Here is a 25,920-nt window from a genome sequence, read left to right as displayed (position 1 = left end):
TGTGGGATGGGACCACAGAGCCTCCACCTTCTTTGAGCTCAGTCCAACCATAAACACAGTGGGAAGGGGAGAGAGTGTCTGACTGCAGCTTTGGTAAAAAGAAACAAAACATCTGCCCCAAAAACCTGCCTGTATAAATAGATATACAACTAACTAGAAATAAATATATAAATATATATATATATATAAAGATAAACCTAACTATAAATATACATAAAATAAGGTTACTGCTGTATACAAAAACACCTCTGATGTTCCTACTACTTACAAAACTAGTAAAGGGATTTTTTACTTTTATCTTCTTGACAGTGAAGCATTTTCTCCACTCAGAAAAGCTGCTGTTAAAAAGCTCACAGTGAATTCAGGTAGCTCAGAGCCTGGCATTATGAGGGGGACTAAACACATTTCTTTGCTTCTCAACATCTTCTCTAGCAAATGATCAGAGGTGGAGGAGTCTGACTTCACCCCCTTGTCTTTAAAAAACATAACAATTAGCAAGTGGACACTGCCACTGCATCTCCCTCTGACTGTTCTGGAGTCATTCCTCCCGTTCTCTTTGCTGTTTTACCAATTTCTTCTCAGGGGTTTCTCCCATTTGGAGACCTGTGAGGAACAGTAACAACCAGACCTCCCTCCCTCCCCTCAAACACTGCCCTGCCACCAGCACTGCCCACCACAGCTCATTCACTGCCCAGAGAGCCAAATAAAACCTGCTGTACTGGTTGTGCTCTTCAGGGGCAGGTTGGGTTGTTCCCTTCATCTCTAAGGTGCAGAGGGATATGAAGCACTTAAAGATTCTGGCCATGGAGATGCTCCAAGGGCTGGAGTCCCTCTGCTCTGGAGCCAGGCTGGGAGAGCTGGGGGGGTTCACTTGGAGAAGAGAAGGCTCCAGGGAGAGCTGAGAGCCCCTTGCAGGGCCTAAAGGGGCTCCAGGAGAGCTGGAGAGGGACTGGGGACAAGGGATGGAGGGACAGGACACAGGGAATGGCTTTCCACTGCCAGAGGACAGGGTTAGGTGGGATATTGGGAAGGAATTCCTGGCTGTGAGGGTGGGGAGGCCCTGGCACAGGATGCCCAGAGAAGCTGTGGCTGCCCCATCTCTGGAAGTGTCCAAGGCAAGGGTGGATGGGCCTGGAGCAACATGGAATAGTGGAAGGTGTCCCTGCCCACGGCAGGGGGATTGGAATGAGATGAGCTTTAAAGTCCCTTCCAACCCAAACCATTCTGTGATTCTATGGATCACTATTTACCCATCACCTCTTAGAAACCACTACTGGGAAGAGGCATCAAGGGATACAAAGAAAAGCCTGGATGCAGGATGATTTTTTCCCCCATCTAACAGCAGGCTCTCTGAACCCTGCCCGTTGTATGTTCACAGAGGAACACCAGCCCCTCCTCACACCAGCATTTTGGAGTTAAATCACACCCAAAACACTCCAGGTGTAATTGCTTCAAGTTGCTTGGCACGTCCAGCTCCACATCTATATTTTTGCCTACATATCCCTTATATCATGAGCGAGCCAGAGCCAGAAATCCATGGATCTGCCACCCACATGCAGAGAAACAGGTGTGCCTGTGTATATAACATTTCCCACGGAGAAATGGGATGTACAGTCACATTCCTCCCATCCATACCTTGCACGACCAGCTTGGCTCTGGACTGGGCATCACCAATGTCACAGCTGTAAGTGTCACTGTCGCTTTTCTCCAGGTTCTTTATGGTCAGCTGGAGGACTTGTCCCTGCTGCGTGACCTCGTATTTCCTGCCGGCCCTGAGCTCGGCGATGCCTTTCCTCCAGACCACAGAGGATGCAGCTCTCTCGCTCTGGCACGTGAAAACTGCAGTCCCATTCTCGTCCACTTTCAGGTCTGAAAGCTCCTTGACAAAATAATTAGGTTTTTCTGGAAGGAAAAAACAAATTAATAAAAAAAAAAATGAGAGAGACAGAGACAGATTTGTTACCCAAACTAGTCCTGAGCACGCAGAGTGGCCTTGGATTCCCAGCTGCCCCCGTTTGGAGAATTACAGAATAAAGAATCACAGAAGCATTCAGTTTGAAATAGACCCTTAAGATCATCAAGTCCGACCATTAACTTAACTCTACCAAGTCCACCACTAACCCACGCCCCCAGGTGCCAAATCTACATGTCTTTTAAATTCCTCCGGGGATTGTGACTCCACAATTCTCCTGTTTTAATGCTAATACCCTCCTTTCCATGAAGAAATTTTTCCTAATATCCAATCTAAGCTTCCTCTGGTGCAACTTGAGGCCATTTCCTCTCGTCCTATCAGATGGAATGGATCCAAGAAGATCACCAGGTCAACATCCTGTCACAGGACAGATCAGGTAAAATATCTCCAGCAAACCTTAATGCCATTGTCCAGGCACTAGTGAGGTCTCATGTTACAGAACATGCACAGTTTTCATGTCCCATGTTCAAAACAGACTAATTAAAATTGCTTTTTCTCTTTGGGTCATTACGCAGCACACAAGATTCTTCAGTACCTACAAAGGTGTTTTTTTCATACCTAATTTTTTTTTTAAGCTTTTAACCAATAGTGTTTTTTGAAAACTAAAAATTGCTCCTGTTTAGGGAGCCAGGAGAGAAGAACACCTCCAGGGGATTGTAGATATTTACCCCAACCTCTCTCCCCGCCAGCCCCTCTTCACTCTTCAACTGACCTTGCACTGTGATCTTGGCTGTTGTTTTGGAGCTCTCTGTCTCACAGGTGTATTCCCCACTGTCCTTGACCGTGGAGTCGTGGATGATCAGGATGGCCCGTGTTCCCTCTTGCTGCAAGTCGTATTTCTGGCTTTTCCGGATTGCTTTGCCGTCCTTGTACCACCTGATGTTCACATCAGGTTTGGACAGTTCACAGCTCAGGTTGATGTCCTGCCCTGCTTGTGATGTTTTATCCTCCAGCTGTTTTGTAACCTCGGTTGGTTTCTCTGGAGAGGAAAAATTAAAAGAGGACATTTGACTGAAAATCATTATCACTAAATGGTTGAGGTTTTTGCAATTCAAATTATGGAATCACAGAATGGTTTAGGTTGGAAGGGACCTTAAAGATCATCTTGCTCCGCCCCTGCAGGGACACCTTTCACTAGACCAGGTTGCTCAAAGCCCCTCCCTGGCACAGGTTGCCCCATCCCTGAAAGTGTCCAAGGCCAGATTGGACAGGGCTTGGAGCAACCTGGGCTAGTGGAAGGTGTCCTTGCCCATGGCAGGGGGTTGGAACTGGATGATCTTTAATGTCCCTTCCAACCCAAACCATTCTGGGATTCTCTGATTCTATTAAAAAGGACTAATTGCAGGTTATGAACTATGTCTGAAAACCACCTATTTCTTCTCTTCATTGACCACCCAGGGAGCCTTGGGTGATTATCTCTGTGGAAGACAGTCTGGCTTGTAATTACCTCACACTACCCAGTGTAGCCAGTTCTCAAACATCTATTAAAAGTTTCAGCCTTCCTCTTGTTTTTGAGGAAAAATCTCGTTTCTTCAAGGCTCGTGGGGAAGGTTGTTGTTTACTTGGATCACAATGAGTGTTTGCTGACAAACCCTATGAAAATACACCCGGGAAATCAACCCCCAGTACCCTTCTGACCTCGTTACCTTTCACAGCCAGAGAAGCCTTGGAGGTCAGACCTCGGGCAGTGAACACGACCTCCCCGGCATCGTCGGGAGTCACCTTTTGGATGCTGAGGGTGTATTTCCGACCCGCGTTGGAGGCTTTAAACCTCCCCCCACTCTCCACTTTCCTCCCGTTCAGCGTCCAGCTGAAGTCATCGATGCTCTCGTGGGACAAAATGCACTCGAAGGTGCAGTCCTCTCCCAGCTGGATCTCGGTGTTCTTCAGCCGTTTGGTGATGCCGATGTTCAGCTCTGGAGGACGAGAAGCAGGTTAACACAACTAAGGGAAAAAGGGGTTTATGATAGTTTTGAGTAGTGATGGTTTTAACTCTTATTAAGAGTGGTTTATCTGCTCTATTGGTAGGACAACACTGCATTCCTTACATGTGTCTGTGATGTGAGAAGGATTTCTCGGGTGTTATCCACCCAGAATCAGCACAAAGTTATAGAAAAAGGGAAATGTGAATCTCGTGGCTCTGCTCTGGAAGGACTGAATGAAGAACAGCTCATTCAATGGGGAAGAATCAAGGTTCAATGTGGTACAAAGAAAAATGTCAGAAAAGAAGCCTCTGGGATGATGTGTGAGGTTCTTCTCTGTGCTCATATGAGAAGTGAAACATTTGGATTTTTTAACTTGTTACTCCTCGTGTTCAAATCAGACAAACTCAAAATTTTTCTCATTATCAACGTGAGTTTGGAGGCCACGAACAATTCTTTTTCCTTCAGGCAGACACAAGGATCAGAGGGCAGGATGAACTGCTGGGTTCTTTGATAGACCATGTTGTCCCACTTTTATGTTCCTGCAATGGACTTTGAATTAAAATAAGAAACACAGGCTGCTTGGAGGGGGTTTTGCTGATTTTTTTCTTGTTAGTTGGGATTTTTTTCTGAGAAATTATTCCCTCTTCTGGGAAGATTTCTGCACCTAATGGATGTTCAGGAAGGAAACATTGTCACTATATTCTTGACACTTGATTTTCACCGAAACACCAGATATACTTAAATCAAGGAGTAACAGAGATTGTTCAAACATTGCAATGTTATGTGAGGATTAGGCAGGAGAAGATGTGAGACCAATTTACCAGTCCCACCCATATTTCCAGCACCCCTTGACTGACCATTGTCTACAACACTTACCCTGAACGCTGACCTTTGACTTGGCAACATCAGTGCCAATGTCACAGGTGTATAAACCTGCATCTGTCTTTTCAAGGTCATGGATAAGGAGGCACAGGGTCTTCCCAGTCTGTATCTCCTCGTACTTTTTACTAGAAGGGATCTTCACACCATCCTTTTTCCAAATGGGTTTGACCTTCTCTTTGGAGACTTCGCATTCCAGTTTGATCACACCTCGCTCCTCACCAAAAACGTCATCCAAGGCTTTCATGAAGACAGCAGGTTTCTCTGAAGGTTAAACAGGAAAAGCAGAGAACAACCAGGATATCTAAGCTGAAACACTTTCAGTTGCCATCAAATATTGAAAGACAGATTAAGTAATGGCAATGCTGCTGACACCAAAGCAGGACCTGAACCAGTGTCATCCACCAGCACCCCCGAGTCCTTCTGGGCAGGGCTGCTCTCAATCCCTTCATTCCACAGCCTGGAGTCACACAGAGGCTGCTCTGGCCCAGGTGCAGCATTTTGCACGTGGCCTTTTTGAACCTCCAGAGGTTCACATGGGCCCATTCTCGAGCTTGGCCAGGTCCCTGTGGATGGTATCCCAACCCCACCACTCATCTTGGTGTCAAACTTGATGAGGCTGCACAAGAACATGTTAAACCACAGAAACTCAGCTGTGTGACTGAACTTTAAGACATATGAAGGACAGCAGCAAACTGCCTTCTCTTTGCTGATTCAGTTCAGCTCCAGAAATGATGTGTTAAAAGTCAGAGAATAAGAGAATATCCTGAGTTGGAAGGGACCCACAAGGATCATTGAGTCCAACTACTGGTCCTGCACAGGACGCTCCAACAATCCCACCATGTGCCTGAGGCTGTTGTCCAAATGCTTCTTGAACTCAGACAGGCTTGGGGCTGTGACCACTGCCCTGGGGAGCCTGTTCCAGTGCTCAGCCACCCTCTGGGTGAAAAAATTCCTCCGGATATCCAGCCTAAACCTCCCCCAACTCCATGTGCCCTACCCTTGGGGGTACACCGAACCTCAGCCATGAATCTTTGGAAACAACAATTGATCAACTACATAGTATTGAAGAGACCTACAAGCACAGAATATTGCTCTTGAAACTGTCCTGATAAGTGAAAGGACGACAAAGATCTATGGAAAATTTTGGCAGGGCATCAAAACAATTAGAAAAATCACCAACCACAAGAGAAATTCACACCAGAAGAAAACCCCTCCATGCCTTTCACTCAGCCCTGGAGGGATGAAGTTTTTAAGCAGGATTGCTGGATGGATATGGTAAATAATATCTCATTGGCATCTCTTATTTGCATTCAGGAGGAGTGTGATCACAACCCACCTATGACCTTCAGCCTCACACTCTCCGACACCTTGTCTGACTTCATTGTCACCGTGCCAGCGTCCTCAGGCTTCACCTGCTTCATGGTCAGCGTGTAGACCTTGCCAACGCTCTTGATGTCGTTGAAGTTGTTGGTGTAGAGGAGGGTGCCGTTGAGGAACCACTCCACGTCCTCGTCGTCGTGGGACAGCTCGCAGGAGAACACGGCAGAGCTGTCTTCCTCGATTTCCACGTCCTGCAGGTGTTTGAGGACTTCCACATTCCGGGCTGTGGGAGACCAAGGGACACCATCAGCACCATTATCATGAATCAGCTGCTACCACTAACAATTTCATAGTATTTAGGGTTTATCAGATGATTTAGTCTGGTCTGAGGCATCACCTTCACACCGTGGATCACCTCATTTCATCTACTTGGTTCTGCATTTGCTCCAACAACAACAACAAAAAAATCCATTAAAAAGACTACATTGTCTAGAACCTTCAGTTCTCTTTTTATACATAAATCAGGTTTGGTTTTTTTTTCTTTCCCTTTTTAATTTAAAAATAAGTCATTCTTTCTAAAATGATGTTACAGAGATGTCTAAGTATCCCACAGAGCTCCAACCCCTGAGTTCTAGTCACTGCACACACACAAACACCTTGTGATCAAATTGTCCTTGACTCTCTTCCAGTGAAGCTGTGGCACAGGACAAGATGAAGGCAATGATTTTGGCCACAAAGGAAAAGTACAAAGAGATTAAGCAGCTTGCTCAGGTTTAAGAAGCAATGACTTTGATTATTTTCTTTCTCAGTCCTTGGCCAGAGGTTTCTCTTTGCAGTTTCTCTGCTCAGGGAATGCTGTTTCTCAAGGATTAGACAACTCAGAGAAGGGGTTTGGAGTATTAAATAATTCTGTTGTTCAGATAGAATAGAACCGTAAAATCATCAAAGTTGGAAAAGACCTGTAAGATCATCGAGTCCAACTGTTAATTCAGCACTGCCAAGGCCACCACTAAACCATGTCCCCAAGTGCCACATCTTTTAAATGCCTCCAGGGACAGTGACTCCACCACTGCCCTGGGAAGCCCATTTCAGTGTTTGACAACACAGTCAGTGAAGAACCTCTGCAAGGCCAAACTATATCCAAGAGATGCTCCCTGGACTTTTAGAAATGATTCTGTGGCTCATCTCCAAGACTTGCTGAAAGCAGTGAACAGCTTTTCTTAGTTTCACCAGAGGGGAAGAACTGGCTAAACACAGTTCCACACCCAGATGAGGGAGAATGTCATTATGAATAACAAATATATTCAGATAGAAACTAGCAGCTATAAAATGTATCTGTAGCAGATATAAAAACATATAGCAGATATAACAGCTGACAGAGTGGTCAGGAAATGAAAACCACAGCCAAGACCACCAGAATCAACGGCCTGTAGCAGTTTAACATAAAGAACATTTTTTGTTAGAGGCACCAGAGGTCTAATTCCTCTGATTAAATAGAAAATAATGTGCCTTGACAAACACTAAGTTCTACCTTACCCAGCTGGTGCTTTTCCACGTGCATCACCTACTTCATGGCAAGGGTTGGATTTCAGTATCATGGAATGTCAGTTCACCGAAGACATTGCATTTATATAAAATGGGAAGATAAATGTGGGAATCCACCTCTCCTCCAGAAGAGGAACCCAGAGTGAAACAGTGAGCCCTGAAGACATGCAACAGGCGAGCCCTGCTGCTGGAAACCTCTCGTACCTTCGACGGTGAGCGTGGCTCTGGTCTCTGCGTTCCCAGCCCGGCACTTGTACATTCCGGCATCTTCAGGCTTCACCTTCAAGATCTTGAGCTCTGCTGAGTATTGCTCCCGCTTGATCTTGTACTTCTCAGAGGGCTCGATGAGCACGTGGTCCTTGAACCACTTCACAATCTTTGGAGAGGGCCTGAAGTCACAGGACAGGACGGCCGAGTGTTTCTCCAGGACGGTCTTGTCCTCCAGCTTCCTGGTGATCTGTATGTGGTAATCTGCAGGGTTGGGAAAGAACAAAGGATCAGTCTGGAGAAAAAGGAGGTTTCTAATCTGTATTTCGTGCTGATTAATCTCATGTATGATGTTCACAAGTGTTTTACGAACTGCTCAAGTGTCTCGTAGAGTTGATGTGCTTTGAAGCTACATCATCACAATGATCTATACGATAATTTCATTCTATAATATCACACATTAACCACCAAATTCATGGTCCACTTCTGGTTCAGTGCCCACGGAATTGCTCTCTAATTGAAGTTTTTATTCAAGTAAGAGCAAATTAAAGACAAAACAAGGACTTCAGGATGTGATTGGACATATTTGCCATGGTGACAGCAGAAGATAAAAAGCCTTGAAGCTTTGTCCTGGATCAAGTCAACGACAACATGAATTAAGTAAATGAGCTATCAAACTTGTCTAGTTCAGAAATGGGACAAAATAAACTCTCCTGGCAAATTTCATCTGTTTTGTCCTCTTTGGTAATGTCAAGAGGACAAAAATAAATCCCAAACCAATTTTAGCGTGACAGATCTTAATATCAGATTTGAATACCAAGGACACCAAAGTCATTTAATCAGATCCCTTCCTAAGACATTGCTGGCTCATTTAGGGCATCCTACATTGTTCCCAATGAATTGCAATTGGGAACTAAGCAGATCTTCCAGGTACACACACATTTCCAAGAACCCAGTGTACACTGCACGTGTACAACAAATTGCTTTCCAGGGGCTGTGAGAGGGAAGATCTTTGCTCTAATTCAAGCCAGGACATGTCACAATACCTCTGACAAGCAGGTTCGCTGTGGATTTTGATTTGCCAATGGAGAACTGGATGGTTCCTGTCATATCAGCACTTGTTTTCACTATTGTCAGCCTGTGGATGGTGCCTTCCTGCTGCATGATGAAGTTTCTGCCAGGCTGTAAAGCTTCTCCACGTAGAAACCACTTGGCGGGTTTCACGGATGGAATGGATGTCTCACATTCAAAATTGGCTTCTTCAGGCTCAGTCACATCCTCATCACACAACTCCTTCACGATATTAATGGCTTGCTCTGCATGGAATGAGAGAGCAGGGATTTAGGAGTCATGAAAACTTTCCCATTATCAACCTGAACACTGACACCATCTTTCCTCCTCTTCAATGCTGAACTTGTTATCTCAAAAGGCCTTAAAATAACCTTTTATATATATAAAACCAGCTATATCTATGTATTTACATAGAAACAGCTATATCTACATATTTACATAATATCAACTATATCTATCTGGTCACAGGCCAGACAGTGAGACTGCAACCACTGCCTCAAGAATCCATACCTCCTGATTCCCAGCCCTGTTTCTAAAGCCACCTTTCTATCCTGGTATCGAACTTGTGGCACAACAAAATGCAAAAAAAAAAAAAAGGTTCATTGAAATGCAGATGTTGATACAAGGAACTGCATCGTTTTTCTGAAAAACCAACTTCCTCCAACACACTTGACAAACTTCTCTTGAACAGGAATTTCATCACTTTCCTTTGGAGAATATACCATATATTAATTTTTCAGGATGTTCCTGCGCTGATAATCCTAAAAGGGTTCAATACCAACAGAATAATAAATCAATATTGAATTAAAACACTTTTTTTCCGTGTTATCGTGTTTCCGAACGCAAAGGCAATCGGCCAATTCCCCTTTCCAAGGGCGAAGAGAAGGTTCTCTACCTTCAACAAAGAAGTTAGCACTGCTTTTGTCATCGAAGGCATCGCAGGTGTAGGTGTCCTCATCCTCGTAGTCGGCGTCGTTGATGATGAGTTTCCTGTAGACGCCTTCGCTCACGATCTCGTATTTGTCGCTGGGGCGAATTTCCACGTCCCTCTTGAACCACCGGACCTTGGCGTTGGCACGAGACACTTGGCACTCCAGGAACCCCCGGTGCTTCTCGAGAGCGATCTTGTCTCTCAGAGGCTTCACTATTTTTACAGGCAGCTCTAAAAAAAAAAAGTTAAAAAAAAAAAAATGGAGTTATCAGCACAGTTTTTCCATGACAGGCGCCGATTAAAAACTCATTAGGGATATTTCTTTTGCGGGTAGTTATTTGACAGGGAGCCCCGGTATGTTCAGCACTCAACTAACACACAGCAAGTAAAGAGCTGATTAAAGGGAAGTTTTTCTCCCTATTTCACCACTTGAGTGGTTGAACTGCAGAGATAAAGGTAATTTCCTCAACACTACACAGCAGTGCTGTGGCAAAGCTGGGGACTGATCTCCTATTTACTGAGCTCCTGATCAGTGGGTTAATTCAAATATCTTCCTTCTCTCTCCCTCTACCACATTGTTTTAGTTAAACACACACAAAAAAAATACTGTTTTCTTCTATAACATACATGAGAAAGTGAAAATGCAGGAGAAAAGCAACAGCTTTTTGTGCCTCAAATTTCTCGCACAACTTTTAGTCTCTAAAGGTACAAAACCGGCCTTCTGAAAAAATTAACTGTTATTTAGCCAGAGTAAATTCCCAGGCTGATATCTGATGGGCAGTAAGGTAGACAGGAGTTTTTCTTTCCCTGGGAGCTGCAGGTGTTGTTTAGTTTTCTTCACAGGGAGGTTGGTTGGTTTGTAACGTGAGAGAGCACGAGCAGCGCTGGCACGAAAATCGCGATTACCTTTCACGGTCAGCTGAGCGCGAGATTCCGCCTTTTCTGCCACAAATTTGATCTCTGCCGCATCCTCCACGTGGACACGGGCGTAGGTCAGAGAGTAGGTCTTCCCTGAGGACAGACACACAACCAGACACTGCTCAGGTTCCCCGGAGCAAACGGCTTCACCCTCCAAGGAGCTCTGCTAGGCTGAGCATCCCCCAACTGGTCTGAGCTCAGCACCACCCGCTCTCACGGCTGCAGGGCTGACCATTCCCCCGTGTCCCTCTACCAGAGGATAACCCAAGCTCAACTCCTCCAAAGGCTGATTTAACATCACCCTCACACCATTGGGAAAACAGAAGAATCCCACCCACTGCCTGATGATACGAATTCCTACCCACTGCTGCCATTTGGGATGACACCAAATCTGCCTTGTTTAAGTTCCCAACCACAACACTATTCCAGCACAGCTGCAGCCCCCAAAACCAAAGCAGGACCCTTTGCTGAACCTTCTTAACCTGATTTTGAAGGTCACACCCTGTTTTCTAGTCTCCCATCCCAACACACCCCCACTGGAGAAGGAGATCCCTCTTTTCCCTCCTACCATCCTGTCGCATTTTGATATTGTCGGAAGTCTTCAGCCTGTTGTCGTTTTTGTACCACTGGGTTTCGACCTCATCATGTGAAATCTCACAGACAAAGGATGCACTCTCATATTCATTCACTTCCACATCTTCCAGTGGCTTTACAATCTTGATATCTCGGGCTGTGAAACCAAAGAGAAATATTTATTCAGGGTTTCTCCATACCCGAGGGTGGGGTGTTTACCTTCTGCATAACTGCATGTTAAAAAATGGGATTGTGTTTTATTCTAGCCCAGCCTCCCTTCCTGGGGAGTTCTCACCTCAAGACAGTGAATATATTTTATGTTTGAACCAGCAGGTAGAATTACCAGCTACATTGGAGCTCACTGCAAAAGGATTTTGTGGGTGGCTGGAACTTCATACAGGTTTTAAAAGATGTTAAACATATTAATGCAAGAAAATCTGCCAAGGAAAAAGTAAACACAAGCCTACAGTTTTGAGGGTCACTATAAATCTGTCTCATTCATGTGCTCCTCTTCATGCTCTCCTGCAGAGTCTTCTGAACTCAGTATAATCCTCTTTTAACTTTGCAGCTCGGCACTCACTTTGTCAGAACTGATCCGTATTTCTGTGCTATTGCAGCCCTTTCCCTTTGAAAGGGAAGGCCTTGACACCCCTTGGATCAGCCTCAGGAGCAGAGAAATACAAACAACCACCCTTCCCAATCACAAAATCAGGGAGAAAAGGGGGAAGTTCAACAGAGCAAGGAAACAGGGCACACGTTTGAGAAGATATTGCTAAACCCAAACGGCCACATGAGGACAGCAGCTAGTAAGCAATAAGAAGGATGCTCTATCTTTCAGCAAGGTCTGTTTTTCAGATGCCCCTCTGGGAAATAACCTCTGCCGGGGCACAGCAAACCTGTCTGTTGAGTAACTTGCCCTCAGCACCAGGTTATCTCTGGTGCTTCAGAGCCTGGTGGCCAAATACTCCTGGTGCTTGAGCAGCTGCTTGGTCCATAAAGGAGAGGTGCAGGCAGAAATAATGAACATCTCTTTAGCATTTACAACCTAAAAATTAGGGCACCTCTTTAGCTCAAACCCAAAGTTTGTCCAGTCCCTGTTCAGGCAAAGTCCCCCTGTGACAATGGCAGAAATTAAACCAAACCACGTCAGCACCAGCCATTGAATCCCTGATTTGTGCCAGTCTGTCCAGGATTTGTTAATGTGTCAATCCAGAAACACCACTGAAATTCCAGAGAATAGAAATAACTAAAGATAAATGGAAAACTAAATTTTTTTTTACTGGAATGATAGAGCAAGCACAGAAGAGCTCTGCCAGCACTTTCTCACTAGGAAGAGAAACTTAAGCAAAACAGGCAATTGTGAAATACATAAACTGTCCACAAAGAATTTCTCGCTGTGTGGCCAAAAATACTGCAGTAAATGTAATTTCCTACTTCAGCCAAACATACCATGAACCTTTAGAGTAGCTGATGTCTTGTCTTCAGCTGCTTGACAGCTGTAGGTTCCCTGGTCTTCATATTCACACTTGTGAATAATGAGGCTTCTCTTATTTCCCTGGGCAACAAACGCCACATTTTGACTTTGCCGGATCTCCTTCCCATCCTAGAAGGGGAAAAGGCCAAACCAGATCACCATCAACTCTTGTACATCTGCAGTGAGCAAAACAGACATTCAGAGCTGTGCTTTGTTCACCTGCCTCATTGGACTTAAAGGAACATGTGGTGAAACATCAGCATGGTGAAAAACTTTCAACAAGTTGGAGTGGTTGAAGAACTCACATAATTTTTTTATGGTCTCAGACACCTATTTGAAGGCTTAAAACACTGCACAGGGTTTGGCAATAAGCCCCTTCAGACACAAATGGTCTTTAAAAGAGGGTGGATCTAGACTAGATATAAGAAAGAAGTTTTTTTACAATGAGGGCGGTGAGGCACCAGCCAGTTGGTGGATGTCCCATTCCTGGAAACATCAAGGTCAGGTTGAACAGGGCTCTGAGCAACCTGATCTGGCTGAACGTGTCCCTGTTCATTGCAGGGGGGTTGAAACTAGGTGACCTTTAAGCATCCCTTCCAACCCAAACTGTTCTGTGATTCTATGATTGTCTTGAAGAACTGTTGTTATCCCAAATTAAGGAGAGCATCAGCTAAGCCCAAGGAAGGTACATGAAATGCAAGAGCTGATCCACGAAATGTCAAGGGAAAGGGAACTGGATTTTCACTGACAAAGGGAATTGAGGCTTCCCTTCAATCACAGTTCCAAAAGACCTTATAAATGCTAGGTGAGAACTGCTAGGCATGAAGTAAAGCACAGAACTGCATTGTTATAACAGCAGCACTCACATTTTGCACAGGAATAAAGAAGTTTAACTTTAAACCCAATAAACACACCCAGTAAATAAAAAACAGTGATAAAGTGGGAGAGTAAATCAGCATGAGGACAAGAGGACAATGCCAAGAGCTGTGTTGCCAAGGCTCAGACTCACATCCCCTGGAAGCCAAAATAAAGGTTCTCACTCCCTTCCAGAGAAGTATGGAATTAAAATATCACTATCCATTAATGCTGTACCTTGAACCACTTCACATTCACATTGGGCCTGGACAGCTCACACTCGAATGTGGCCTTGAGTTTCTGAGTCACACTGACATCCACCAGAGGTTTGCTGATTCTCACAGGCAATTCTGAGAAAAAAAAAACAACAAAGAGAAGGTTCAATGAGTGGGGAACGAGGTTTGCAGAAGGACATCTGACACAAGCACCAATGGGTAGGCAGGGCCTGGCTTCCATGGTTAATAAAACCCGTGACAACAAAATCATCACGTTTTGGGCTCTTTATCCAGAGTTGTTCTGTGGAAAACAATGCTGAGGATATAAGGGCATGTTATTGATGGTGGTCCAGTGCTTAACACCCCTTGCAGTTACAAGGACAGCTGGTTGACCTCTCAAGTTTGCTCTCCAGGTCAGGAGAAGAACAACTTCTCCACAGCAAGCAGAGTGTCTGAGCCTTTTGAGTCAGTGTACCTTTCACAGTGAGTCTCCCTGATGAATTGATGCCTTCTGCCTTGAAGGAGATGACCCCTGCATCCTCAAGGGCCACCGAGGAGAGGGTCAGTGAGTGTTTCTTGCCCAGGACGCCGAAGCTGATGTTGGGTGCGGGTTTCAGCCGAACTCCGTCCCTCTGCCAGGTCCCTTCCACGTCCTCGTGTGACACCTCCACCTCGAAGGTGACAGTCCCTTTCTCAGCAACTTCCAGGGGCTGAAGGCCTTTCACCAGCTTGATCTGCCTCACTGGAAAACACCGTGGAAAAATTGGAGATCTCACAACTGACAGCTGCGAAACACCCCGAGGATTTCCAAAATGAATTATTTCCCCATTCCTCATGCAGGTGCTTGCCAATTAATTGATATCTGCCAATTAAACCACCACTTTTTTACAGGAAATAAAACCTCCCCATGACCACACATGGCTGCTATTTTTAAAATGGATGTTTTCAGCTGGTTGACAAACAGGTCAACCAAATATCACAGAAAAAGGGCAATTTGGCCCCTTTCCTATCAAGGTCCACCAGGTTTAGTAAAAAAAAAAAACAAATAAAATTAATGCACTACAATATTGTGCAGTTCTCCAACTAGGATAAAACAACAGAAAGAAGTAGCAGGGGGAAAGAAAAGCCTTTAGTAAAAGGAAAAAAATTTGTGACATGGTGCAAAGTGTGCTGACACCTCACAGCTTGGGGGGGCAAAGCATCCGTGGTTTGGGTGGATATTACCTGTTCTTATGACAAGACATCCATGTCCTATCAGCCAGTAAAATGGATTTAGTATTTAAACTTGTTTCACCACTAGAAGTAATTAAGTTGCCAATTAAAAAAGCCCAAACAAACAAACAAAATCCCAACAAACAAACAAACTAAACCAAACCACCAAAAACACCAATTAAAAAAAAAATTAAGCCCCCAACCCTCTAAAAAGCCATGAATTATTCACAAGAACCTTCAATTCTCAGATGGTCTCCTGGGAATGTTTTAACCTTCCTAATGCATGTTTAGCAGAGATAATCCAATAATTCAACCAGGATAAGAACACAAACATGACTGAGGTGGGCTGCCCTTAAATTCTCTCTTCATCTGTCCTGTGACAATCATGACAAAAGGATGTAGGAAAAAGGATAGAATACAGAGATACAGATGAGGTATCATTAAAGCACCTGAAAGAACAACACCCTCAGATAGAAAATTTGCTCTTGGAGTTTTTCTGACCCTGACTGAACAGTGACATTCTGAAAGAGGTCGCTGGCAGAGGAAAATTAGGACAATGAATGGCTGAAGAGGGAATGGTTTGCTAAAAAAAAAAAAATACAAAGGAAAAACACAGAGTCCACCAGAGTGGGAAATTTCAGAGGAAAGAGAAGAATGGGTAAGAAGTTTGATGGTCAACAGAACGACTGAAAGCTGGTAGGATGAGATGGAGGCAAGAGCAGTCAGCCAGACATTCTCTGTTTGCTGCCCTTTCTTTCACCTCCACTTGGTCATTTGGGCTGGTGGCCAAGCCCATGGTTGTGTCCCTGTGTCTCCATGATAATGGCAGAGACCAGAATCCACCTCCAAACCCTGGCCAGGGTATTTATAGAACTGGAAATCACCGAACTTACTTTCCACGTTGATCTTGGCTTGGGTCTTGTCATCAGGGCTCTCACAGCAGTAGAAGCCCCTGTCTGCAAAGGAGATGTCCTTCACCACCAAGGTGTGCTTTGTTCCCTCAGCTTTGATCTCTATCTTGTCGCTGGGCTTCAGCACGATGCTGTTCCTCATCCACTTCACCTCTGCAGGCTTGGTCAGCTCCACCTCCAAGGTCACTGTCTCCCTCTCTTCAACTGTTCTGGGCTCCAGTTTCTTCTTGAATGAGATCGAGGCCTCTGCCAAAGGAGAAGAAATTTTGGTAAGAAAGTAGATAATCCAGAAAACAGGTTTTCAGAAGAAAATTAGGACAGTGGTTCATATATCTCCAGTCCCAAAGCATTCTGAGCATCCCTATTTAACAATGCAAAGGCAGAGTTTCCCTACTATACATTATTGTGAAACAACATTGTAGAATCATCATCACAGAATAGTTTGGGTTGGGAAGGATCATCTAGTTCCAACCCCACGGGCAGGGCAGCCTGTGAAAAGGGGCTTTTACCACCTCTCACCTCGGACCCTGAGGTTGGCTGTGCTCTCCACACCCTCAGCACTGGCGCAGATTTCAGCTGCATCTTCCAGTGTCAGGTCAGTGATGGTGAGGCTGTGGTTGGTGTCCTTCTGGGAGATCACATACTTCTTGCTGGCTTCAATCTTGACACCATTCCTGAGCCAAGTGACCACGGCGTCGCTGGGAGAGATGGTGCACTTGAACACAGCCTCCTTTCCTTCCTCAGACACCACGCTGTTGAGGCTGGTAATGAATTTCACCACTCTGGGAGCTGATGGATAGAAATAAAACATTTAGAGCATGTCTTTCAGGCGTGGCATGAGCACCTTCAAAGAGCCAAAACCTTTGATTTTATCGGAATCATTAATATTTCACAGAATATGCTGGGCTGGAAAGAACCCACAAGGATCACCCAGTCCAACTCCTGGCCTTGCACAGGACCGTCCCCAAGAGTCACACCCTGTGCCCCAGAAGATCATCCAGAAGCTCCTTGGGCTCTGTCAGCCTTAGTGCTGTGCCCACTGCCCTGGGGAGCCTGCTCAGTGCCCAGCCACCCTCTGGGGGAAGAACCTTTTCCTAATATCCAACCTAAACCTTCCTGACACAGCTCCAGGCGATTCCCCTCGGGTTCTGCCACTGGTCACCTTCATTACTCACTGTGAGTGATCACAACAATGGGCCATCATTGGATGTTTCTCAGGTCTGAGGAAGTTTTGTATATAAAGAGGCCTGAAGCCAGAGGCAAACAAAGAGGGGGGGGAAAAAAAAATCTTAGATTTGGGATACTGAATTCCAGCCTCAAATGCAACATGAAGGTCAGTATTAAGAGACCTGAGCTCCACAGGTCTCGAAATCATTATGTTTTCCACAAATAGAGGTTCCAGTGACACTGAGAGGAAAAGGGAGGTTTGTATTTTGCTCTCAACACACGAGACAACACAGACACGTGAACAAACTCATCTTTGCAGAGCTGCAATGGCTGAGGACAAAACCCAAGGATCCCTCCAACACTGTCACCGCTAGACACGTACCTTTGGGGGTGATGGTAATGCTGCTCTTGTCATCTCTGGATTCACAGGAGTACTCCCCCTCATCCTCAGCCCGGATCCCCGTTATTGTCAGGGTCCGTTTGATCCCCTCCTCGTGAACCTGGAAACGTTTGCTGGGCTTGATCTCGACTCCATTCCTGCGCCAGGTCACCTTCCCCCTGGGGTGGCTCAGCTCACAGCTCAACGAGACACTGCCCCCAATCTCGGCCTTGACGGCTTCCAGCTTCTTGGCAAACTTCACCGGGATTTCTGGGGCCCAGAAGAAGGGAGAGTGTTGAGAAAGGAAAAGATAAGAAACTCTGTTTGAGGGAATTGGTTTTGGACAACTTTGGAAACAAACAATCAAACAAACGAACTCGCCCTAGAAAATATTTGGGGATCAAAGACAGAAACAAATCAGGAAAGTGGGAATTCAGTGAGTTCCTTTGATGTGGTATTTTCATATCACCATGGTTCTGTAAAGCAAGAACAATGTCTTCAAGCATGGTTGGGTATTGCCTTCCTTTCTTTCTGTTACCTGATGAGACCATGTGGTGTTTTTACAGCAGAGCCTGCTTTTCCTGACTAAATGCTAAAATCTGTATGGATACATAAGCCCCAGCCACCTTTGTCTCTTCTGTCACTGCAGGCACAGCCAGTGGTGTTGGAGAAATCCAGGGTGTGATTTCTCTCATCCCAAAGAGACATTTCAAGAGGTTGGAAGCATCATGACCTATCAGCAACCTCCCCTCTGCAATGACTCCTCAGGGAGCTGAGAGAGTGCCTCTCAGCTCCAGACATCTCCAAGGGGAAGTGTCTGAAGAGAAAGGAGCAGGGCTTTGTTCTGGGACATCACCCCTCTCATCTCAATCTGTGGACCAGCTCTACTTCATCCTGCTTGCCAGTTTACAGCCTTGAGTAGGGAACAGCATCCCAGGTGCTCCATCCCATGAATTGAGGAGGATTCAGTTCAGGTCCTGTTTCCCTCTGTGACTAAATCACCAATTTTTTCCTCACACAACACCCCTCTACACCCTCCCCAGCTTTTCCTGTGAGCACAGAGGGGAAGAGTTGAGTCTCTGTCATGTCCCAGGGTTAAGAGGAGACAGAAACAGAAGAGGAGTAGACACCAGGAAGAGTTTCCTTGTCCCCAACAGGCCAGCAAAGGACAAAAAGTGGGTATTTTGAAACAGGACATCCTTGCTGGCCCATGCTGGGGCATCCACAGAAAGGTGCAACAAGACCTGAGGTTGGAACAGCTTTAGGGATAGTTTGGGCTTCACCTCCATCCCACCACAAGAGAAGTGTCGCTGTTGGGTCGGGACACGACCTGTGCTCTGCTCTCTGCTCACCTTTCACCTGCACTTTGAACTCCTGCTTGTCATTCTTGGTCTGGCAGGTGTAGACAGCAGTGTCTGTGCTCTCAGCCAGGTTCACCACCAGGGTCCTGGACGCCCCCTCACTCTTGATCACACATTTCTTGCTCGCCTTGATTTCTGTCCCGTCCTTGAGCCACTTCACTGCAGCAGTTTCAGGCGTCACTGAGGTTGTCAGTGTGATACTCTCATGTTCTTGAACAACGAGAGGCTCTTTCTGGACAACTTTCTTTTCAAATTTAGCTTCTGGTTCTAGGAAAGACATTGAAACAGGAAAATTAAGAACTTAGATAATCGAATTCTTAACACAGCAATATTCTATTGCTCTCTCTTCCTGACTCAACACCAGCTCACCCACAGCCTGCAATAATCCAGGGAATACGGGTGAAGGTTTGTGGCTGGTGTCATCTTTTCCTGAGTGGGAAGAAACAAAATGATCTCTCAGGTATCTCAGAGCTTCTGCTTAGAAGAGAAGCAGGGAAAGGAAATGCAAACATATGTATTTTATCTGCTGCCCATAACAAGCTTCTTTCTAAGAAGTAAAATAACCTCTATAATTCTTCCCTCTCACATCTTTGGGATTTTAGGTCAAGTTAATAAGGAGTATTAATATGCTAAGCCTGAATTTGTGGCCTGTTTTCCATTTGCTCCACTGGCAGGAGGGTTGGAACTAAAATGATCCCTGAGGTTCTTTCCAACCCAAACCATTCTGTGATTCCAGTACCTTGCTCTTGGCCTCTTCTCTATCTTGTACAACACTTTGCCACAAAACTGGGCTTTTCTGGGGCACACACCAAAAAAAAAAAGTCCAGATTCTCCCCCTCTGCACTGCTAGATTGAAAATTAATGTGCCCTGTGGGTTCACTGACGTTGCTCCAGGGGAGATGGTGGCTGCACCACGGCTGCTGGGTAGGGAATACCCAGTTTTCCTCACAGGTTGGTGCTTAACACCACAAAGGGAGTACCCACCAGTTGGTTCCAGTTTGAATGTCATCTTCTGGCCCGCAGCCTCACAGATGTATTCCCCAGCATCCTTCCTCTCCAGCTGCTCTATAACCAGGCGCCGGGTTTTGCCCATGGTCTCTATTTTGAATTTTCTGGAGGAAACCAGGAGTTTTCCATCCTTGAACCATTTCACTTCGGTTGCATCCTGTGCTACCTCGCACACGAGGGAGGCGCTTTCTGTCAGCGCAGCCTTCACCTCCTTCTGGACCTTCTCCTGGTTTATAAATGCAGGTTTGGGCTCTGGGCACAGAAAAAGACGGAAATAATTGATTATTTATGATTAAGGGACTAAAATGAGATTGATCTTATAGACTTCTGTAGGCAGGTCTGGAAAATATTTAGGTTGTCACTTGCCAAATCCAACTGCTGTCACTAGGTAACATCAACCCTTCTGTGGGACTCAGTTGCCATGTGGAAATTGGGAATTAAGAGCCTGGGAATGGAAAGGACCAAAATATCCCTGACATCAACCCCGTGGTTGCAAGTCACCATGAAAAGAAATATTTAATTCAAACATTCCCAAAAACACCTGTCCTGCATATCATCAAAACCTCCCAAATTCCTTTTACTTGAGATCTAGGACACAATAAATAACTCTGGGCTTCTGGAACAGACTCTTCATGGCCTCTTCCACTACCAGAAATGTGACTGTCAAAGAGACAAAGGAAATATGCTGTCCCTCCAGGGCTCAGGGGGGTCAGGATCATGGTTGGCAAGGTCCCCAAGGTTGTTGCAACATCAAAACGTCCTTTAACATCACATGCTTAAAGCAGTTTGGGCACCTTGTGAATCCTGTTCCAAAAGACCAATTTCTTGGAATCTTTCACACCAGAGGGGCATTTGGCACCTGGCAGAATTAGTAAGGCATCTCAAAAGGCTGAGATCTCAAGCACACAACAAGCCAAATTCACCAGAAAAATTCTGTTTTCAACCCATCTTGAGACGTGCTGATGCTGAATATTCAAATGGAAAAATCTATTCTAGCCTCTCAGTTTTCAGAAGTGGGATTGGAAGTCTAATAAAAAGATGATTTTTGAATGGTTCTTTCCTTTCAAGGGGGTCAATACAAAAAGAATCGCTCTCTGGGATCCCAGGCATGCAAGTTCATGAATATATATATGTTGGTTATTATGTTAAATAATATGTTGATTATTATATTTATATCTGCAACTAAAAATGAGATAGGCCTTTGTGCCATCTAAAGCCAAATATTCCCATTTCTACAAATCCAGGCAATAAGGTGCAGAACATCAGGTGAACCCTACGGGCTGCAACACAACCCAGAGCACAGCAACCGAGTCAGGGTGGAATAGACATCACAGGTATTGCTTTATTGTCCTCTCCTGTCATTCAGAAAGGTATTTCTTACCTGTGACATCGATCCTGAAGGTGAGTTTCTGGCCAGCAGCCTCGCAGCTGTACTCCCCAGCATCCTTCTTCTCCACCTGACCCACCACCAGACGACGAGATTTGCCCTCTGACTCCACCTTGAACTTCTTGCTGGAGGTGATCAGCTTCCCATCCTTGTACCACTTCACCTCAGTCTTGTCCTGGGCCACCTCGCAGCTCAGAGTGGCATCTTCTGAGACTGCAGCTTTCACCTCTTTCTGCACCTTCTGCTTGTTTGTGAACACAACTTCTGGCTCTGAAAAGAGAGAGAAGTTCAGAGTTTCTCCAAAATAAGTTGTTGCCCAGTCCCCTTGTCGTGGTAACCCTGGAAAACAACCCCTGACTTGACAATGCACATCTAAAACCATTGGAAGAACACGCAAACCATTTTGTGGTGGGAGTTTTGCGTGGTTTTAGTCTGTTTTGGTTTTCTGAGATCCAGAAGATCCTCTGAAAGGTTCACAGAAGCATTGTATGGCAGGGTCCAGTCAAGGCAGGACACATTTGAGTTGAAGTTGAGTGCAAAGTAACAAATTTTTAGAGGAAGGAGCTGTCCTGTGCTGCATCATAGCCCCATATAATTGACTTCTCTGGTTCTCAGTAGCTGCCTCTGTTGCTGCTCAGATCATTTTGTTAAGAGAGAAAGGTGCTAGACCAGGACTGACATGTCCAGGACAGTGTTATTACTTCTCAGTGCAACCTTGAGGAAAAACCTCAGCTGCAACCTCGAGGAAAAACCTCAGCTCATCTTACATCCAGATGGTGAAATCCTCTTGTTCTTCACAAGACACATGTGTCATACCACTCAGAAGTGGTTCAGGAAGTTTTGACGGAGTTGTAAAGCCAAATCCATTCTACCTCTGTACAGCCTCAGCAGGGAGATGTGTCTGGATTGAGTCTCCAAGACACCTTCTTTCCCCAGTTTGCCTTTTACCTGACACCTTAGAGACCTTCATATGTAACAAGCCCTGCTGCCATATTCTCCCTTCAGGCTGAAACGAGCCCTTCCAAGGGAAATAAAACAGTGCACACACCCAATTACTGTCCACCATGACCCTGCATTGAGAACAAGCTGTGGAGCAGGTTTATTGTCATCACACCAACGTGTGAGGAAGGAGATGTACAATCTACTTTTCCAACAAGGTACCTTCCAAGGACCCCTGTTTTAAGGATTTCTAATCTTTTACATAGAGTATATGAAGGTAACTGTATTTGTAACTTTTTGCCCCATTTCTACACCAGAGTTGGGCCATTCCAACGGCGTTTGCCAAAAATTTGAAGCGTGACACGAAAATGCTTTAAAAAATAATATTGATTTTTCTAAATATTCTAGAAATAGCAATGATGGGCTGAAGAGTCGTCTCGTACCTGTGACATCAATCTTGAAGGTGAGTTTCTGGCCAGCAGCCTCGCAGCTGTACTCCCCAGCATCCTTCTTCTCCACCTGACTCACCACCAGACGGCGAGATTTGCCCTCTGACTCCACCTTGAACTTCTTGCTGGAGGTGATCAGCTTCCCATCCTTGTACCACTTCACCTCAGTCTTGTCCTGGGCCACCTCGCAGCTCAGAGTAGTGTCCTCCTTCAGCACTGCCTTCACCTCCCTTTGCACTTTGTCTCTGTGTTCAAACGCGTCATCTGCAAGATTGGAAAGCAGGGAAAAAATATTAGGAAAAAGCCCATGAAAACGAAAGCTTCACCTCCAAGATCACGTGGTGTTGGGGTTTTGGTGAGACACCACCTGGTGCATCACAGCTTAAATAAATCAGCTGTGGTATGAAAAGAGGCTGAAAGAGTCAGAGTTAAGCAAACGCTCGATGAAGCACTGGCAGGAACAATTTACTTCCATGCATCACATTTTCCAGCTGCTGCTCATTTGGGCAGCAAGAAGAACTTCCATGCCTGATCTTAAGGCTGGTACCAGCTTTCCTGCAGGCTTTCTAGAGGGTCCTACTCTACAGGCCAAGCAGGATGGGCTCTCCTGGGAAAGCAGGGCATGTTTTGTTCACTGGAAGAGAAGTCTGGGCTGCACAGTCACAGTAAACAAGACAAACTCCAGGCAGGATTCTTCATTTGCCAATGTCGACCCCCTGGCTGGGCCCAAGTTATATTTAGGAAAAAAATCAATAATAATATGAAATAAATGCATAACAGGTGGAGTACCTTCACAGACTTTTATATGGAGCTGTATCCTTACGGAACAGCATCACTTCCCAGATATATTCTACAGAACACGTGCTACTAATGGTACAAAATCACAGTCACGAAGTAATTCAGGTTAAGAGTGATCTCTGGAGGCCACCCAGTCCCAATTCCCCCCTCAGAGCAGATGAAATTACACCAAGCTCTGCACAGTCATGTCCCACTGAGTCCTGAGTACCTCCAGCAACGGAGACCCCACAACCTCAAGGCTCCTGTTCCAGAGCTTGGCCACCCTCATGGAGCAAGTTTCTCCTAATATCTTTTCAGAACCTCCCATACAAGTTCCAACTTGTATATTTTATCTCTCCTCCTATCACCCTGGATCTTTGAGAAGACACAGAGCTGTGGACTCCATATCCTCTTATTAAACAGATGCAGGCAGTAATTAAAGCTCCCTTTTGCTTTCTCTTCTCATCTCTAGGCTGAACAAATCCAGTTCTCTCAGCCTCTCCTCATGTGACATGTGTTCCAGCCCCCTAATCATCTTGGTCGCCTCCAGTGGAGCTGTGCCAGGAGCATCTTGGATTTCCAGATGGAATGACTGCCAGATACTCCAATCAAACAGACACTGAATTAAGAACAGTAATTTGATTTTAGGCTTGGTTTTGATAAGTTCCAAGGACATAATTTTAGAAGCTGGACATGGGAAAGAACATTGGAGATAGGGATCCTAACATGATACAGTAAATAGAGGAATAAAAAAAAAAAATCTCTGTAATAAACTTCTTTGGAACTACCAAACTTGCATGAATTATGAGAACTGATTCATGAAGAACAGATCAGCAATTTATTCAATTCTCAGTGTGGAACTTGCTACCTCCCCACTCAAGTGCTCAGAATTTATATCTTATACCCAGCAGAAGAACAGAAAAGAGAGGATTACTAAGGCCAGCAAAAATATATATAATCCCTTGTATATATAAATCCTTTAAAAGAGAGAGCACAAATAAGGAATGAAAAAGGAGAACTCTGCTGGAAAGTTGTGTCTCTGGGGTTAGGAATTGACAGTGGTGCAAAAAGTGTGGGTTACAAGTTTCAGAGCACTTCCTGTGACACTTCTGAAGAGAACAAGCCAATGCCCCTGGAAAGTGTTGTCCTACGGGCTGATTTCTTCATTTTGGCTCTGACCCTCTCTAGGCAGATATTTTTCCCTTCATTCTAAGCAATAGATGTTACACTTCTCATCCCTGGAAGTGTCCCAGGCCGGGTTGGACGGGGCTTGGAGCAACCTGGGCTAGTGGAAGGTGTCCCTGCCCATGGCAGGGGGTGGGATGAGATGATCTTGAAGGTCCCTTCCAACCCAAACCGTTCTGGGATTCTGTCACACAGAAGGAAGCTGAGTGAAGGACTCCCAGGCTCACATTTGTGCTCCATCCCAGGTAATTCTCTTCAGTTGCTTGAATTTCCCTCGGGGTAATAGTATTTTACACAAACTCGTGTTGGCATTTCTGCTCAGTTGTATCTTCAGTCAACAACAAGGGGATAACAAAGATGATCTGGGGTTAAAGCAAGAGGGTCAGAAGATCCATTTTCTATGTCTAGTTCTACAACATTCTTCCTCAGCAGTCTGAAAGGAGGACCTAATTGAATCCCATCATTTCTGCCTCTAGAGTGACCAGCAAATCTCTCAGTGGCAAGAGAGGGCCTTTTCTCCTCTACTTTCTGATATTTACCCATTTGCTAAATCTGAGAAACAGCCTCTCCTTGGCAGCAATGGGCAACAGTCACTTATATACTGGAGACAAAATGCCCCTCCCTCTTTCCATGGTACCCAAGTACCTCAAATCCTGCGATATGAAAAACACTTTGGGGTACAACACTCTCCTCACCCCTGTTTACAGAAAGGATGTGAGATGCAGAGAAGTTTGGTGAGAGTGAGGGACCCACCGCATCAACCTGCAGAGGATGGTGCTATTTCCAAAAAAAAAAAAAAAGTGAACCCTCATAGTCATGATTATGACTCTTTCAGAAGCCCTAAAAGCAGGTCAATCTTTGGGTTTTAACCCAAAAGACCCATGAAACCTTCCATCATTGCTGTCAACAGCTTTCCCCACTTGCTCAGCTGCACACAAACAATTGCCAGGAGCGCTTCGGTTCCTGCTCATCCAGTGAAGGAAAAAGGTCTCCTGGACCCAGATGAGAGGATCCTTCCACAGGAAGCTAAGAAGAGCTTTTCCTTCAAACACTGTGAGAAGATCCTTTGCTAATTTCTGCCTTTCACAGTTTGATTTATAATCCACTGCAACTTTTTTAAGAGTTTCTTCTATCAAATGCATTTCTTGCTTGAAATAAAATGGCAACCTCAGTCTTACCCTGTGCTGTTCCTACAACCTGCATAGAGCTAGAGGGAAAAAAGAAGAAAAAGTCAGATAACTGAGCCATGGAATAAGT

At 45.2% G+C, this 25,920-nt stretch overlaps 1 protein-coding gene across 1 annotated transcript in view; it reads right to left on the bottom strand.

Moving 5' to 3' along the window:
* The window catches only part of OBSCN (obscurin, cytoskeletal calmodulin and titin-interacting RhoGEF), a 183,147-nt gene that overhangs the window by 118,513 nt on the left and 38,714 nt on the right, over positions 1-25,920 (bottom strand). The window contains 20 exon segments of the mRNA XM_027695511.1: positions 1,636-1,902; positions 2,685-2,951; positions 3,619-3,888; positions 4,774-5,040; positions 6,116-6,382; positions 7,849-8,115; positions 8,898-9,167; positions 9,818-10,084; positions 10,760-10,864; positions 11,340-11,501; positions 12,794-12,947; positions 13,911-14,023; positions 14,364-14,630; positions 15,994-16,257; positions 16,531-16,800; positions 17,561-17,827; positions 18,910-19,185; positions 19,903-20,178; positions 21,308-21,583; positions 22,696-22,965. Of these exon segments, the coding sequence (XP_027551312.1) occupies positions 1,636-1,902; positions 2,685-2,951; positions 3,619-3,888; positions 4,774-5,040; positions 6,116-6,382; positions 7,849-8,115; positions 8,898-9,167; positions 9,818-10,084; positions 10,760-10,864; positions 11,340-11,501; positions 12,794-12,947; positions 13,911-14,023; positions 14,364-14,630; positions 15,994-16,257; positions 16,531-16,800; positions 17,561-17,827; positions 18,910-19,185; positions 19,903-20,178; positions 21,308-21,583; positions 22,696-22,965 (4,842 nt within the window).

The sequence above is a fragment of the Neopelma chrysocephalum genome, unplaced genomic scaffold (assembly GCF_003984885.1).
Source record: "Neopelma chrysocephalum unplaced genomic scaffold, ASM398488v2 Primary Assembly neopelma1_101, whole genome shotgun sequence".
NCBI lineage: Eukaryota > Metazoa > Chordata > Aves > Passeriformes > Pipridae > Neopelma > Neopelma chrysocephalum.
Note: the sequence above shows the minus strand (reverse complement) of the source record. Positions and strands in the feature narration are given on the sequence as shown.